Genomic DNA, 18,249 nt, shown 5'->3' on the forward strand with positions numbered 1-18,249 from the left:
GGGATCCACAGAAAGCATTCAAATATTTGTTGAATGCAAGTGAATGTGAATTTTGTGTAAAATGGACACAGAAAAGCACCTTTCTCTCAGAACCACCAGTGATTAAAAGACATTAAGAAAGTGGAAAAGAGAAAATTAACGTCTACATTACAGAATTCAGAAAAATCAAACACTAAAACTGTAAACTATTCCATAAATAAATTCAATACAAAGTCCTCGTTTTCTATAGTATTCACTTCCAGCGTAACTCTTAGAAATATGCCCACATGTGGCAATAAGGTTTCAAGCCTGCCTACAGGAAGAAGTGCAAACGACAAGATGACCTTCCCACTCCGCGTGTGGGCCTTGAACATTACCAAGGAGCATGGCCTATGGTTCACCAAAGAAATGCTGCCGGCTTTGAATGTGCAGGCGAAGGCTTCTTCCTATCAAGGCGAAAGGAAGCGCTGACGGGTCGGATGAAGTGTTCTTGTCTGGGTTTAGAGCTGATTGTCAAAGCGCTGGTCCCTTTGGACCAGGATGACTCCTACAGAAATCAAGTGATTCTTAAGGGGCAGCTGTAGATTTCTGAAACCTAGGACTACTTATGCAATCATTTTTATAAAACGATCCTCCCCTCTTTCGTTAGATGGGGAAATAAGAATCAGTCGTCTCTAGTAAGAGACTTTAGGCACAATTTGGCAGGAGGTCCCTGACTTCTCTGCGACTCACTCATGACCTGCTCTGGACTTCGTACAGCGACTTGTCAGCGACTCACTCATGACCTGCTCTGGACTTCATCTGATTACTGATCTTGCATTTTCCAGGAAAAAACCTTTTTCTTTCATGATAAATTCTAACCTCTGCATCTAACTATTGCTTTGCCATTCAGAAGTTAAATCATCTCTAATGCTTCACACAGGAGGCAACTCTCTCGCACGCTGCCGTTTGCCTGGGATCCCACCTGAAGCGTCTCTTCTCTCTTCCCGCCACAGCCACTTACACAACACACTTTCTGAGCTGTTCCACGTACAACTTCTCAAAAAAATATGCTTTGAAATATATATGTATATATATATTGGAACACAATCTTCATTTATTGAGAAGTACCAAGTTCAGTCTTCAGTCCATACCCTTCTAACCTTCATGAGGATCAGGACACCAAATCATTGGGGCAAATTGTGATGCCTGTCAGTGGCTGATGATTAGGCTAGAGCTACGACTTCAACTATAAGGAGCCATAAACCAAAAACATGTGCTTCAGGCCAGGGCCACATGAGTCACACGGCCACGCTATCGGTCAAAGGAGGGCCGTGACGGTCATTTTCCCCGCTGACCTGGGTCCCAGAATGACTGACTATACATACACAGTGACTCGTGGCCACACATGTAAACACAACCTAAATTCCAGTTGACAATCTACACGTTTTTTTGAAAAACAAATGAATAAATATAAGGTGGGCTAGAAGGCCTCTGAGATACTAATTCTTCCTTTGTGCACCACAGCTGTTTCCAGCAGGGCTTTGGAGTCTGGGTTCCAAGACTGCCGCTGTACGTATCTCTGAGAGGTGCTGCTTCCACCGCCACGCTCCCTTCAGGACCAACGGCACGATACGTTTGTGCTTCTGAGGCATAGGAGAGGGACCTTCTACAGACTCACAAGCGTGTGTTTTCAAATGTCTGGCTTAAAAATTACTAAGCAAACTGAATAAACAATGTTTGTTCCTTTGCTCTTAAAATGATTGGTGTACATATTTCAATGATGGGGAATGAAGACAAAAATGGAAAAGTTAGTTTCCAAAAAGAGAACGAGACTATACAAAGTCGGTGTTAGCAGTTTTGGGGAGAAACACTGGATAGGTTTAAAAAAACATTGGAAGTGAGATTTCTTTTAAGAACTTTCTGTCCCACACAAAATCCTTAAAATAGAGAATTATACAAACTTATCTACTGTTCTCATGACATTTAAATAAGTTAACACAAAGAGAAAAATATGGTGTTAATTTTCTTCTTCCTCATCCTGTTTAATTACTGGAGTACCTAAAATGAAAAAGAAAATTATTTCTGTTTATTCTCACAGGTTGTTAATTCTAAATGAAAATATTTCCCTACTAACCTAAGAAGCTCTGAGAGGCTGTGAAATGTGACATAATAAAATAGTTCCATGAAGTAATCTCTTAAATTTCACACTCACTAGAAAGGCTCTCAGGAGAATTCACAAGTGAATTAATATAAATACTTACGAACATACAGCTCCCTAACTGTAGAGTTGCAAATAAACATGCCTATGCGTGCCTACAGAAAAATAAGATGGCTAGCACACCTATGATCTCTCTTTCTTCCTTTCCTTTTTGGTGCTGAGGATTAAGCCCAGGATGGTGGGTGTGCCAAGCACACACTCTACCATGGATCTACACCCCCAGGCTTCTTTTTCTTTCAATAGAAAAGAAATATTCATCCACCCAAATACGGTATAAATCATTTAAAAAGAGTCAAACCAATAGCTGTATATTCACAACTCAATTTAGGAAACAGGACATTATTAGTATCTTAGAGGCCTGTTTGCCTCTTCCTGATTATGCCTGTAAGTACCTTCTCCCAAGAGGGAATCCTTCTCCTTCAGTATGTATCTCGAGGGGACAAACATTCTGCGTGGTTCAGTTTATACAGAACTCTGGAGAATACAAACTGATACAAACAGCCAGAAAGCAGAGCAGTGAATTCTTTGGAAGGTGGTGGAGAATGGCAGGAGTGAGGGATTGTAAAGAGGCATAAACACGCTTTGGGAGTGATGTGCACGTCCATTATCTTTATTATAATGATTTCTCAGGCATAGATACCTGTCAAAACTTATCAAATTGTACACTTAAATATGTATGGTTGATTATATATCAATTATACCTCAAGCTGTTCAACTTTTTGTAAAGGAAACGGTTAGTTAAGGGCCCATTAGAGCAATTAACTCCCAATCTGAGGACAGAATGAGCTTATCTCTCCCTAGGGAGGCATAGTAGTATCACCTGTAAAATGTTCTCAACGCCTATGTGGCCTTCCCTTTCTCCCTAGAGACTTGGAGTGTGTCTGTCCCCTATCCCAGGTATGTGGCACCACTTAAGAGCTATTGCCATAGTAAGTTGGGCGGACACAAGGTTTGAGCACTGAGAGAGCTATAGCAGGGGAGGGATGGAGAGACAAAACAGGACTGAAAGATCAGAACCCAGAGAAGCAGGGTGGTTAGGAAGAGAAAACACTTGAGGAAAACTATAAATGATGACTAGGTCCTTTGACGGAAAAGCCGTGTGACTCCTGGTATGAGTATGTCGACGAAGACAGTAAAGAAGCGTGCTTGTGAATGGTCATCGTCATCAGCATCATCACGTGCTGGAGATTACTTTTTCTTTTTGTCTTTTTGAGACAGGGTCTCGCTATGCAGTCCAGGATGGCCTTGAGCTCACTTTGTAGCCCAGGCTGGCCTTGAACTCTTAGTGATCCTCCTGCCTCAGCCTCCCGAGTGCTGGGATTACAGGCATGAGCTACCTTGCCAGGCTTATTTTTTTCTAAGTATTCGCCTTCCTCCCATTCTGTCAGCCTAGTTGGTTCCATGCATGATTGTTTCTGGGACTGGGCGGGAAGTGGACACAGACCGGAAGATTTACTGGCTTTTGTCTCTGAAAATCTTTGCATTTTTTTTAAATCTCTGAAAATCTTAAGACACTGAGAAGACACTGTTTGTGAGAAGATAGAACAACGTGGAAGAGTTGGGGATGGTGATCTTTCCCAGAATAGAAAGAAATTTCCTGAGGGTTGTGGAACAGTAGGAATCCTGGCTGTACTTCCTGGTAACACCACAGGGAGGAGGTAATGTCTGTATTTTTTTGGAAGGAAATAACCCTACGGCTACCAAAGATTTCTCCTCAAAAAAGCACTTCCATAACTCAAGTGTAGTGAGGGTATATACGGTAGGACACGGAAGGATGAGCCTGATGGGCCCTGGGAGTGGAGACTGCAGATTTTTCAGTGCTGACAGTGAGGACAGCTGACTTAAGACCAGAGGGTGTCTCCTCGTGACCTGGGCCTAGAATGACGACACAATCCCAGGGGAGACCTTTAGGGTGACAGACTAAACTTCCTAACAGCCAGATGCATTAAATAAGGAGGTGGTGATCAAAGCGAAACAAATTTATACTACAATATTTATCATACATTTGAGCTTTTGGATTATTAAAATGTTAAATGATTTTAAAAGCACGACATTAAACAAAGTTTACTTCATTCATTCTCGTAACAACACTAAAATGATTCCTCATGATCCTGTTACCATCTCCAGCTTTTATATTACAAATGAACAAGGTTTGGTGAGATTAATTAATTAGCACAATGTCACAAAGACTCAAAGCGGTGAAGCGAGGACAGGACCCAGCAAGTCAGTGATACTGAGTGACATTAACACGAATCTCCGTGGCTGGGGAACTAACAGGAGGAGCAGGGGTACGAGCTAGAACTACAGTTTTGATCCAACTGTGAGAAAGCAACTACTTATCATTTATGTCTACTTGTTCCGCAAAATGTTTCTGTAATTGAGAATAAGCATAAGTTTTTTCTGTGAGATCATGATATAAGAATGATCTTGTATCAGCCCAAACATCCTAGGAGTTTTTCACCCTGCCCTGGCATAGACTGGACCATTAAATTTCTTGTGGATAGAAATGGTCTTTAGGATTAGGGATAACCCATTATTTTCCTTGGTTTTTCTCCTCGTCATGATCTCACGCCCCAAGTCCTGTCTTTCTCCTAGCAAGCGTCTCCGAGCTGGCCGCCCAGTCACTCACCATCCAGCTTTTTGAGCTTGGGCACTCTCTTGGTGGCCTCCTCAATCCAGTTACCCTCAGCAGTGTGTTTCTCTTCCAGAGGGTTGCCGACGAACACCAGGTCTTCCAGGCACGGCAGGTCTGTCAGCTTCACAAACTCAGCTGTAAGAACAAAGAGCGCTTTCCACATTAAAACGGTAAGTTTTACTGTTGTAATTTTGGAGACTGAATTCCAAATCGCTACCCTCAATTTGTGATTATTCAGGACAACTAGTTGTTCAAGACTGTGAAGAAGGTTAGGGAAATTTTACTATATGAAGTTATTGTCTGAGGACATTATGGGATGGGAGGGGGAAAAAGTCTTTCTCTTCTACCTTTAACTGCTAGCCTAAGGAGGGGCAGGCAGAGGAGACAGGGTCAGGACGGAAAAGGACTAGTCGGTCTACAGCAATAAACCTTCTCTTGGTTGTGCTGCATTGGTGTAGGCTGAGCTAAACTGCTATTCCTTCATCCTCACATTCTCTCTTTTTTTTGTCTTTTTGAGACAGGGTCTCGCTATGCAGTTCAGACTGGACTTGAACTCGCTTTGTAGCCAGGCTGGCCTGGAACTCACAGCGATCCTCCTGTCTCAGCTTCCTGAGTGCTGGGATTACAGGTGTGCTACCAAACCCAGCCTTCATCCTCAATTCTTAAAGCAACTCATTCAAATCATTACTGCAGAACCTATCATGAAGTGTTATCATTATTAGCCTATAAATAAATTTTCCCCATTAAGCTGTGCACTCCTCAAGGGCAGGGATAGTTTCTATTCCATTATGTACACCAAGGGTCTGGCATCCATCATGCACATAACAGGGCTTTAGTACATGCTCAATTAATAGTATGCAACACAAAAGCAAAGCAATATGGACAGCAAATAAGTCGCCCACTCAAGAATTACTACATTTAAACTGATCCCTTCAGCCTTTGACCAACAGGATAAGGACCTACCTAATTATGTTTGCTCTAAGTAAAAATTTAAATATATATTTCATTCATTTAAAATTTAGGAATTCTTCCAGGGGTATAGCTCAGTGGCATAGTGCCTGCTTGGCAAGCACAAGATCTTGAGTTCAATTTCTAGTACCAAAAAAAAAAAAAAGGCCCTGACTAAAGTTTAGGAATTCCTATACTGTTTCTATAAAAAAATAAGAAATTCTGTAGCCATCTCTCTCTGTGCTTAGAAATAAATGTTTCTAGGATACATCTTCCCCTCTCTCGGGCATGTTCAGAAACGTGAGGTAGACTGTTAGGAAGGCATCACTCTCGGCTCACCCCAGTCTTTCACCAGGTTATTAGACATGTAGAGAATCTTCAGTTTTTTCATTACATGGATCCCTTTCAACTTTTCGATAAAATTGTAGGAGATCCACAGTTCTTCTAAGGTGTCCCCTACAGCTTCCTGTAAAAGAAAGCAATGTAGTTTACGTGCTTAGTTTTAACCTTCCCCTTTTGTCACCTTCATCATAAACACAGACAACAGCTTTCAAAGAAGACTAAGACCTGCCATGCCTGGCCATTTATGGGAGAGCTCACTGTTATGCAGAAGTTTTTTCCCGTTATGGGAATGAAATCGTCTTTCCCTCTGAGCTCTTCCTATTCTCACTGTTTCATTGAGCAACTATTCACAGAACGTTCTTTACCAAGAATAGCTATGCAATTACCAAGCGGAGAAATAATGGCACTGAGTATCATTTTTATTGAATGCTATAGCTTCTAATTACTATGCTATTGATTATATATATTACTTGGGTTTTTTCCCCTGCAGTACTAGGGAATGAACCCATGACCTTCACACTGAGCTTCATTCCCCAGCCCTTTTAAAAATTTTTTACTTTTGAGACAAGGTCTCACTAAGTCACTAAGCTGCCTGGCCAGGCTTGAACTTGAAATTTTCCTGCTTCAGATTCCCAGAGTGTTGAGATTACAAGAATACACCAACATACCCAACTTATTATTTGGGCTTTACATTTAAAGTAGATAAGCTGTTTGGTTTCTCTTATAAGAGAGCCTTTAGGGCTTACTGATTTATTTTGAGACAGGGTCTTGCTATGTAGTGCAGGCTGGCCTTGAACTCGCTTATGTAGCCCAGGCTGCCCTCGAACTCACTGCAGTCCTCCTGTATTGGGATTATAGGCATGCACCACCATGCCCAGTTTAGGGCTTTTTAAAAAACAGCACATTAATATGAAGTAATATAGCAAAGTGTAAAATTCAGGGTTTTCTCAAAATTTATTATAGGAAAGTTTAAACATAAAAAAATTTTATATTAAATGTCCATATGGTTTGCTATGCTTGCCCTGTCACACCTGTCCACCTACCTGTCCTACCATCCAGCAATCCATCTCACCTTTTTGATATATATAACACAGTTTTCATCTTTCTATTATATTATTAAATTAATATTTTCTTTCTTTCTTTTTTTTGTTTTTTTTCTGGTACCGGGAATCGAACTCACGACCTTGCGCTTGCCAGGCAGGCGCTGTGCCGCTGAGCTAAATCCCCAGCCCCAGAGGAGAGGTATTTTTTTTTTTTTGGTTTTATTAAATTAATATAACTACTAAATATTAGTAAAGACTTTCTATTATAGTATAAAGGTTATATACCATTTCGCCTCTTAAATTTTAGATATAATCAATAATTGTAAAAAGATTTTCTTTTACAGACATTAGACAAATGTAGTGTTTTTTTTCTAAAGAAACAAAAAGTTCTAGGCAGGATCAATGGGATGCTCAATCACCTCTTCCCTCCTCCTCCCAATTTATCAACATGCACATCTAGCAGGTGAGCCATAGGTCTACATCCTGGTAACTGCACATTTATTATTTATTTACCCATTTACTTTTGTACTTTTAATGATTATGGAGAGAATAAATGTTCCTGCATTAAGATCCTGAATGCATTTTCCATGATGGCAGAACAAAGGGGAAAATTTCAGAATGGCGTGGTCTGAGTTAGCTCTGTGTGTCATCCTAGCTCCAACATTTCATTTTAGTTTCAGCTTTCCAAACAGAAGATACAATGCTTTCAAAGTAAAGAAATTTTAAAATCAGTCTGTTCAGGCATTCATATATCAGAAACTTGTAATTTAACCAAGCCCTCCTGAGCAGTATCGTGACAGCTCCCCAAGTATGTAATTAATATGTATCTCTATCTATATGCCTATCTCTATCTATCTGAGGAGGAGAATCAGTCTTCAGCAATTTAAATTTTATGAATACATTTTGACTGACCTGGATCCTCATCCTTCTCATGTCTCTAGTTTATACTCTGTGAGGTAGCAGAAAAAAATGCTAATTAAATACGATCTTAGGGGAAGAGTGCATGCCTAGCAGGCACAGGCCCTAGGTTCAATCTGTAGCACCAAAGGAAAAATAAAAAGATTTAGGCTTAATTCTGGGTTCTGCCATTTGTTCAGTGACATTTTATATGTACAGGTAAAGATTCCTGGTTAATTTCACATAGCCAATTTGGTTAATTTTCCAAATGGCCAGTGTGCTGAATTAGTTCTTTTAATGATTTTCCAAAATAAAGTCTTCTTGAAAATGATAGCAATTTTAGATAGGCTAGAACAGCCCCCAGTGAGCTGCCTCTTCTGACCGGGCCCCTTTCCTGACACCACATTCAGCTCTGATTCAATTACCTTTACCAGCCTCACTTCTGAGCACACGAGGCTCCTGGGGGACTACGCCATACAGACCATAAGAGCATTGTAGGTACAAGGTGGGTACCTATCACAACTTGAAACGCACTAAATGATCATCGGCATTTCCACTTTTACTGTATGTAAACATTCAAGGAACTGCTGAAGGATACATACGCAAAGGTGTCACCTGATTTGTAGGAGCAAAAAATCAAACCAACCGAAACATCCAGAAAATAATCTAAGTGGCCAGCAGCACAGGGGTACCGTCACATGGCACACAATGTTTCAGCTAATGAAGAGCTGTACATAGGATGATGCATACCCCAACAGTACATGTGTTATGCCATCTAGGTTCACGTAAGTATGCTCTGGGATATCCTCGCAAGCAAATGATGCATTTCTCAGAGGACATCCCCATCATCAAATGATGCATGAACATCACGGAGGACAGCTGGGCGACTCTCCTTGAAGGAGAAGCAACTGTCTCCATTGTGGCTGAACCTGGCCCCATTTCCATGTACTGATGTGTGCAGAGCTGGCTGGGACTTTTCCTTATCCCTTCAACCGGCTTTAAGCAATGCATATTGGTCCAGCAGAGGAGCTGATGTATAGTCTTTAAAGCAAGGTGACAGGGCAGTGTTTCCCACCCCCACAGCTCCGAAATAAACAAGCGTGACCCGGGCAGGATGGAGAGCCGTGCTCCACGCTGTCAGCTGGGATCCAGCCTCGAGAGAAAAGGCTACGACTTCCCAGGGCATAAAAGACTACACATCAGAGCTGAGACACCAACCCCCAAAACATTAGATACTATCCCAGTTGTCTTAGGCGGATTGCTCTTTCTGCATATCCTTCTCTCTGCATACTGCAGACGTGATTTCAGGCCTCCTACCCAGCCCAGCTCACAGCACTCACCTACTTTCCGCCATTCTCAGTCACTCATCCTCAAGCCACTCCCTTCTTCATGAATTAATAAAATGTGAGTTTGGCCCTGGGTCAAGGCCTTTGTTCTAATCAGCCATTATCCTAGCTGGGCTTAGGACCCCTTGGCTCCCCATAACTACAAATATGGCTTAGTGTCGTCATTCTCAACATGGGTTGCATTGAAAGTGGTAGACTGGAATTAACTTGCTAGAATCCAGTAACTTTTCCATGGGATTACAAATGTAAACTTCCTGGGTCGAGACAAGAACTGGGAAGGGCTCCTTATAAACAAAGTTAAACACATTTTTGTATTTTGGTATTATGGAAAACTACATAGCTATTTAAAAAAGAATGCATTAAATCTGCATGTATTGACATGGAATACATGTCAATGTATTGATATACTGATGAATGAAAAAACAAAATTAGAGAAAAATATGCTTGTATATTATCAGTACAAAGAATATAATATATATAAATATATATATGTGTGAACATGGCTACAGACAAATATCTATTTTCATGTGCACAGAAAAAATTTAAAGTGTACAAAACAATTTCATTTTTGTTACATATGGAATTGGGGGGTAGGAGGGAGGGATAAGACTTTTTTTTGTGATAGGGTCTCACTATGTAGTTCAGTCTGGCCTTGAGCCCATGACAATCTTCCTGTCTCAGCTTCTTGAGTGCTGGGATTAGGGGTATGTGCCACTATGCCCAGCTAGACTTTCATATTATATTTCATCTATTTATGAATTGCTTCTTTTAACAATGAACATTTATTACTTTTAGAATTAAAATTTTAACTTAAGTAATAGTTGTATAATTAGTAATAAAACACTGACTCAAGGGCCGGAGATACAGCTCAGCAGCACAGCACCTGCCTGACAAGCGTGAGGTTGAGAGTTTGATTCCCAGTACCAAAAAAATTTGACTCAATACATATTTATAAAGCACTATTGTAGATGCTGATGAACAAAACTCATGTAGTCATTAGGATTTGTGGGGGTAAGGTGGGGGGTATATGAGAGAGAAAGAATAAATAAGAATTTTGGATACTGATAAGATGAAGAAATAAAACTGTAAGAGGTAAGAGTTGCTGCTCGGAGGGCTGCTATAGACATGGGGAGGCAGGTTGTCAGGTTACCTGTGAGGAGGCACCTCTGAGAGAGACATAAAGGGTAAGAAGGAGCCAGCGCAGTGGAAACCCATGGCAACAGCGTGTTTAAAGCCAAGAGAAAAGTAAATACAAAGACCCTTAGGTAGGAATGGACTTGGTACAGTCAAGGAAGAGAAATAAGCCCAGTGGCTAGCAATTACTAACTAGGAGTAGAGCCCTACAAAATAAGATCAGAAAAGAAGGCAGAAGCTAGACCACACACAAATGGGCCTCTACGGTATCTTAAAGGCTTTCCTAAATAGTTTAAATAAACCTTTGTCCTTAAATTTAAGATTTCATGTTTCACACATCATAGTAATCATTTGTAATTTGCTGATTCAGCTATTTAAATCATGCTAAGATGAAGATGTGTTTGGATGAATAATTCAGCTGTTACGCAAACCTATTTGAAGCATAGCATTTATATCCCCACACAGCTTTATTTTTCTTTAGTTTATACATGTAAGTAGTAAAGCTTTTAGATGCATATACACATGCACACCCCACGCACACACACATACACAATATGTGCTGGAAAGAAAACCAACTGATGATATGTTAATAAGGGCATGTAGAAAGTGCAGAGATTTAGGGCTGGGGAGTAGCTCAGTTGGAGAATGCTTGCTTAGGCATGCATGAAGCCCTGGGTTCAATCCCCACCTCAGGTGAGGAGGTATGATTTTAAATCACAAGAAATTTTAAATCACAAGTATTTAAAAAAATTAAATCACATCCTCTGATCCAAAACCTCCAATGGCTTCACAAGAAACTTGGGGGAAAAAATCTAAAATCTTATCATGGCCTGTAAGGCTCTGTGGGGCCCCAGGCCCAGGTCCTTGTCCAGCACCACTGAGGACCATGCTCCTCTCTCAGTCAGCTCTTGCTCTTGCTCAAGCACCAAGCAGATCAAGGTGTAGGACATTTCCACGTGCTGTTCCCTCAGCCTGTGCGTCTGTTCCCTTGTCAGCTCTACAGCTCTACAGTCTGCATCCTTGCTCCGCAGGGAGGACCTCCCATCACTCTGTCTTCTCTTACTATGCCCACTGCATTCCTCACCACCTGATGCATTATGCAGTTAGCTTTTAGTACAGAGCCCCTAAAGAGAATGTAACTTGTTTAAGAGCAAAGATTGTTTTATATTCTTCCATATCTCTAATGCTTAGGTAAGTGTTCAGGAAATACACCTATGTGGAGTAAATCTCTTGAATGAATGACATAGAAGAATGATTTTGATATATTAAGCTAAGTGGGAATGCAAAACAGTACATAGAGTAGGAATTTCATTATCAACATACCCAATAAACAATCTAAAATAAAAGGTAAAAAGTCAGGTATGGTGTCTGTAATCCCAACACTCTGGGGGGCTGAGGCGGGAGGATAGGAAATCTGAGCCCAGCTCAGGCAACTTAGAGATTTAATAAGTCTGTCTCAAAAGGAATGAACAAACAAACAGGTTGAGGATGTAACTCAGCTCAAAAGCCCTGGGTTCAATCTCCGTAACACAAAAGAGAGAGAGAACAGAGAGAATTAGAGAAAGAGAGAGAGAGAGAGAGAGAGAAGAGAGAATGAAAGAGAATAAAGATGTAAATCAAAATGTTAGCAGTGGTATAGGTACTTTTTATACCTGCTTTCTACTTTTTATATTGAGAGAAAACGTACATGTTTTAAAAAAAGAAGTAACAACCTACCAGTCCATTTAAGTTCTTTATGTTGTTTCTTCCTAAAGACAATATCCTCAAGTTTTCTGTAGTGGAAAGAAAGCATTTTTCCTTATGAGAATCATATTATACAATTGTAGATCTAGCACAATGAAACTTAAATAAACTTTATATAATAAATATCCTTGTAAACAAGCAAAAAAAAAAAAAAAAAAAAAAAAAGCTGTATTAGTAAAAATAAGTAACCAGGAAGGAAATACCACTGACCTATCATCTAAAATAAGCACTACAAATATAATTTCACATCATGCCAATATTAATTTTGAAACTGATTAGTTATGTGGAATGCATGGTCTTCAATGGTTGGCTAGTAAAAATATTATAGAGATAAGAGTAAAGATTTTACATTTATATTTGGGAATATATACATTTCAAATATGTATGAACTTATAGTATAAGAACTCACATGGAAAATAAAAACATATTTATGTTTAGTCCATGTTACTTCATAAAGAATTAGAAGAGAGATGAAATAAATGTAAAAATGTAAATATTTAAAATTTAAATTTAAAATTACTTAAATAATTTAAAAAATCTTTTATTTTCAATCTTTTTTTTTTTTTTTTCCTGTTTTGGGATTGGAGATCAAACCCAGGGCCTTCACCCTAAGCTGCATCCCCAGTTCATTTTCTTATTTTTCACTTTGACACAGGGTCTTGCTAAGTCATCAACTGCCCAGGCTGAGCTTGAATTTATGCTCCTCCTGCTTCAGCCTCCTCTGGGAGGGATTATAGGTATCATGGCCAGCTGTTTTCAACTTAAAAAATAATTAGATTGTAATTTGCTTAAAATAATGCCTGTTTACATTTCTAAAAGAATGCTTCTATTTCTAAATCTATAGGCTATTTCTGGAAGAGAGAGAGGAAAGAAAGAAATAATGGTTGCCTTTAGGAAGAAACTAAAAATTCACGGTCATAAGAACATTTATTTTCCATATAACCTCTTTTGAATCATTTAAATAAAACCATGTGCATATATTACATTTCCAAGTTAAAGACAAAACATTTCTAGTAAAATACAGGAAAACATATTTCTGTTTCAGGAACCTACTGTGATCACTTTTATATAAGTAAAACATTAAGTTTTCACAATTTAAACTTCTATAACTACCTTGTGTAATATGGCTATTTCTGTCTCAAAAACCATTCAGGCCGGCCTTGAACTCACTCTGTAGCCCACACTGGCCTCAAACTCTTGATAATCCTCCTGCCCCCACCTCTGGAGTGCTGGGATTACAGGTGTGCACCATGCCCAGCTACATGTGGCTATTTAATTCAAGTTAAACTTTTAAATTAAAATTTTAGTTTCTCAGATACATTAGCCACATTTCAAGTGCTTAATCACTATATTTAGCTAGTAGCAACTGTACAGGGAGACTACAGATTGTTCTGTTCAATGTCTTATTCTGTAACAACCATAATTCAATAGTAAGAAATAGATCCAATTAACTTCCAGCTCTCTAGGGAAACAACAAAACCTCTCTGAATCTCATTTTACCATATGTATGACAGGGAAATAATAACCTATAAGAATCATATCGATAAGAATAATTTGGGTGTGGTGGTATATGCCTATAACCTCAGCACTTGGGGAGGCAGAGACAGATCACAAGTTTGAGCCCAGCCTGGGCAACTTAGCAATTTTGAGAGACCCTGTTTCAAAATAAAAAGCAGTTTGAGGATGGAGACACAGTTCAGGGTCAGAACACTTGCTTTGCATACACAAAGCCCTGGGTTCAAGCCCCAGGATCAATAAATTTTTTTTTTTTTACTTTTAAAAAGGGCTGAGATATAGCTCAGTGAAAAGATCCTGGGTTTAATCTCCAGTACCAGGGAAAAAAAAGAATAAAAGGATTAAATGAAATGATCATCTAAAACATTCAGTTAAAATGCTTGAGCTATGGCAAGTACAAAATAAATAGCACACACGTGTTATCAGGCACATCTAACTTTGACATACAAGATTAGGGTGGGGCAAAACTGGCTGGCAGGACCAGTTAACTATGAGATCTTGGAACACATGCAGAGAGTTGTTCCCAACGCCCCGTGCGTGGACTTCTCATAACTAAAGCAGGTTTGCGATAGGATCGCCTAGATCTGAGGTAAGCCTGACACGTGGGATCCCAGCACTGCTTCTCAGGACCTGTATGTACAAGTTCTTGCTGGTTTTCTCACCATAAACGGACACAGACACCAAGAAAAGCTTGCTATCATGGTTTTCCTTGCCATAGTCCACCCTCCAGCGCGCACTGTCCCTCCTTTACCTGGGCCGAGCTCGCTCTGCAGAGCCAGTTTCTCCCTCATTCTTCAATTTACTTTTTCAAATCAACTTTGCCACTACTTTTTGCTCATTTCATTCAATTCTGTGCGACAGGAAGAAGCTGGAATCCAACTCCCGGAGAGGGGAGCAACCCAAAACCCAGTAACATTTGATTGGTGAGCCGCTTTTGGAAGGAGCTACCTAATGACACCTCGGTTTTGTTTTAGATTCTCTAATGAGAATCTGTAATGGGAGTGATCTAATTCATATAAAATAGTTTACCTACTGAAGTAAGATCCCATATTATGGGCTAAACTGTGTGTCCTCGCAATTTATATCTCTAAGTCCTTACCCCCAAATCTTAGACTGTGGCTGTATTTGGAGATAGGGGCCTTAAAAAGGTAATCAAGGTAAAATGAGGTCGCGTAAGTAGGCCCTTAATCCAATATGCCTGCTAAATTTAGAAGAGAAAAGCAGGACACAGGGACAGGGGGGAAATTATGTGAAGACAGGAGAAGCCAAAGAGGAGAAGCCAAAGGAAAAGCCAAACCAAGAGCTATCTACAAGTCAAAGACAGCCTCAGAGGATATTCACTCTGTTAAAAGTCGGATCTCAGACTTCTAGTCTGTAGCTCTACAAGAGAACACATTTCTACTATTTCAGCCGCCCAGTCTCTGCAAGTTTGTTTTGGAAGCTGTAGCAAACTAATACATCCCACATAACTATAAATTTATGAAAACTAAATATTTTTAAACAATCATGTAACTTCTTTAAAGCTTACTGATCTAGGAGAATCACTGTTTTCTATTACTGTTTTTATCCCATTCGCCTCCACTCTCTTCAACCCTTCCCCTCCTTTTATTACTATTTTGCTATTTCATGCAGTAGCAAAGGATTACTAAGGGCTGTGGATGTCAAGTGCATGCCTATCGTGCACAAGGCCTTAGACCTGATCTCCAGCACTGCAAGAAAGAAAGGAAGGAAGAAAGAAAGAGAATTTATTTAAAAATGTATTCATTCAATACATACTTACTGGATTTCTACTATATGCCATGAACAGTAAAAAGCACTGTAATCTTGTAGTGAATAATACATATAAAAATTCCTGGTCGCACGAGTAGGTTTAGCCAGGAGGCAGGGGAAGATACCAGGACTCAGTTTTGGATATGCTGAGTATGAAATGTCCACTAGATGTCCAGGGGGATTCAGACAACTGAATATGTTAATCAGGAGTTCAGAGAAGACCTCAGAACTATAGACTTAAATCCGGGAGCCGTCAGCACACAGATGGTAAAGCCATGACTCTGGATAAGACAGACAGTCCAGGGAATAAGCAAAGATAAAAGAGAAGAGATTCCACAGCTGAGTGCATGGGCCTCCAACACTTACAATTCAGGAACATGAAACTGGGAAGGACAGGCCAGAAAGACAGGAGGAAATCAATACTGACCGCACTTCAAAGAGGAAAAAGAAATAATCCATGTCAAAGTACACTGACAGATCAACTATGAAGATGAGCTTGATTCCTGATAATAAATACATGACACTCTCTCAAAGATAACGTCTAATTTGACATATAGAAGTTCTTTATAAAACATGAAAATGGTAATGAATGGCTCTAAAAATCTTATTGCTCTATACAGAAACAGGTAAATTATGATGTCAGAATTAATAGATTAAATGTTCCAACATAACCATCATGTATTTTCTACATTTTATATGCCATTTAAATAGTGCACTACGGGGGCTGGGGATTTAGCTCAGCGGCAAAGTGCCTGCTTGGCAAGCGCAAGGTCGTGAGTTCGGTTCCCGGTACCGGAGAAAAACCAAAATAAATAAATAAATAAATAAATAAATAGTGCACTACTAGAAGGAAAACACTTGTTTTTCTCCTAAAGTGTCATAATGTAAATCAAACTAGTGTGTTCAAATTTGTATGCTTACTTGTGACCTGCAAGACAAAGTGTAATTGATTTTTAGCAAAGATATAAGGAAATCATTTATCTTCTATTCTTTAAAATGAGATTATTAATATTCACTCTCTGCAACTTTTTAGTCACAGTTTTACACACAGCTTTGCCATGCAGTTTTCCAGCCAGTTTTGTTACAGTAAACTGTCCTTAGGAATATTCGGTCCAAAAACCACCTGTTACAGCGGAACATCTGTATGTCAGGTCTTATCATAGCACGATAGGTAAGACCTCTGTGTTCACGAGAGGACGGGGTAGAAGGCAGGCTAGAGTCACGCATTCAGTCCTTAGAAGGGGTCAGTGAGCTTCTTCTCACTTCCTCTTCACAGATGAACTGTATTCCTTAGCTATAGATCGTAGCAGTATTTGCCTCAAGCCTAACTAAAATGAGTCGAGTAGAACAAATGCCTACATTCTGTCACTCTGTGTCTACAACAGACATCAACCATTGCCAGAGTTTTAAAAATTCTTCCCCATATACTCTTCCTGAGAGTCAGTACAACTGACCAAAATTGGAATATGAGTTAAACACTATTGCCAGCCCTGTGTGGTTTATTAGCCACTATCATTACTCTCAGTCATATATTTAATGAACAGAAAACAGAAATTTATCTGTCATGATAGATACTGTGTTATCAGTGTAGTCTTATTTAAGCAAGTTACTTCAAATACAAATAAACTGAGGCAGAGAATAAAATTAAATATCCTAAATTATCAGTGAGTCAGTAAAACACTGCACATATGCACAGCTCTAGTAGTTACTACTTCTCTTTAGCACAGCATAAATACGGAGTGGCAACTCCGAGGACCACGCTAGAGGGAGACGAGGGATGGAGCAGAAGATGAAAAGATTAGTACGTGATGCTGCCCTCAGAGAACACATTATCTAAAGAGAACACATTCCTAAGTATAATAACGGCTAATGTTTAATGAACATTTCATATGAGCCAGGTACAAGTCTAAGTACTATCTGTATACTAACTCATTTAATAGTCACAATAACTATATGAGTAATTATTATTATAATCTAAGGTTGACTATTATAAACAGTCTCAAAAAAGAAGTAATTATGACAGTGGAAATTAGAAAAGTCTTTGGGAGGGTAACATTCAGATGTGACTTTTTTTTTTTGTACTAGGGATTGAACCCAAGGCCTTCACACTGAGCTACATCCCCAGCCCTCTTTTAATTTTTAATTTTGAGACTGGGTCTCACTAAGTCACTAAGTTGCCCAGGTTGGGCTCAAACTTGCAGTCCTCCTGCCTCAGCCTCCCAGAGTGCTGGGATTATAAGTGTGCAGCTCATGTTAGGCTTCTTGCTGTTTTTTGTTTTGAAACAAGTTGATCCGTAGTCAAGCTGGCCTGCAACTTGCTGTTTACCTCAGGCTGGCCTTGAATTCAAGGTCCTCCTGAGTGCTGGGATTAAAGGAGTAAGCTACCATGCCTGGTTTCCAAATGTGACATTCTTAACACTTGTTTCCTAGAGAACTGCTTTCAGTGAGAGGCCACATTAATAAATGTACAAATTCATAAGCGGCACGTGAGGATGTGCATACAGGGGCACAAGCTTTCAGATGATGTTGTAATGTCAGGGGAGCCACTCAAAGGGCTCTGATCTTGGGGAGAGATATGAAAATAATATTTTCAGAAAAAACTTCACTGTTGTGTCAGTGACGAAGAACAGCTGAAGAACAGGATGAAGAAAAAGAGACCAATTTAGGAGGCTATCACAAAAGTCCGAATGCAGCTCC

The 18,249-nt window shown here is 39.7% G+C and overlaps 1 protein-coding gene across 2 annotated transcripts in view; it reads right to left on the reverse strand.

The window, feature by feature from the left end:
• Positions 1-1,049: 1,049 nt before the first annotated feature.
• Positions 1,050-18,249, reverse strand: part of Dnal1 (dynein, axonemal, light chain 1) — a 36,514-nt gene continuing 19,314 nt past the window's right edge. For both annotated transcript variants that reach the window (XM_005409414.1, XM_005409415.1), the window contains 4 exons: positions 12,241-12,296; positions 6,102-6,228; positions 4,809-4,949; positions 1,050-2,019 (listed from right to left, as the gene is read on the reverse strand). In XM_005409414.1, the coding sequence (XP_005409471.1) occupies positions 1,979-2,019; positions 4,809-4,949; positions 6,102-6,228; positions 12,241-12,296 (365 nt within the window). In that variant the 3' untranslated portion in view covers positions 1,050-1,978. The remainder of the gene's footprint in view (positions 2,020-4,808; positions 4,950-6,101; positions 6,229-12,240; positions 12,297-18,249) is intronic.

Source organism: Chinchilla lanigera, unplaced genomic scaffold (genome assembly GCF_000276665.1).
Source record: "Chinchilla lanigera isolate Chin_1 unplaced genomic scaffold, ChiLan1.0 scaffold00122, whole genome shotgun sequence".
In the NCBI taxonomy this organism is placed as follows: Eukaryota; Metazoa; Chordata; class Mammalia; order Rodentia; family Chinchillidae; genus Chinchilla; species Chinchilla lanigera.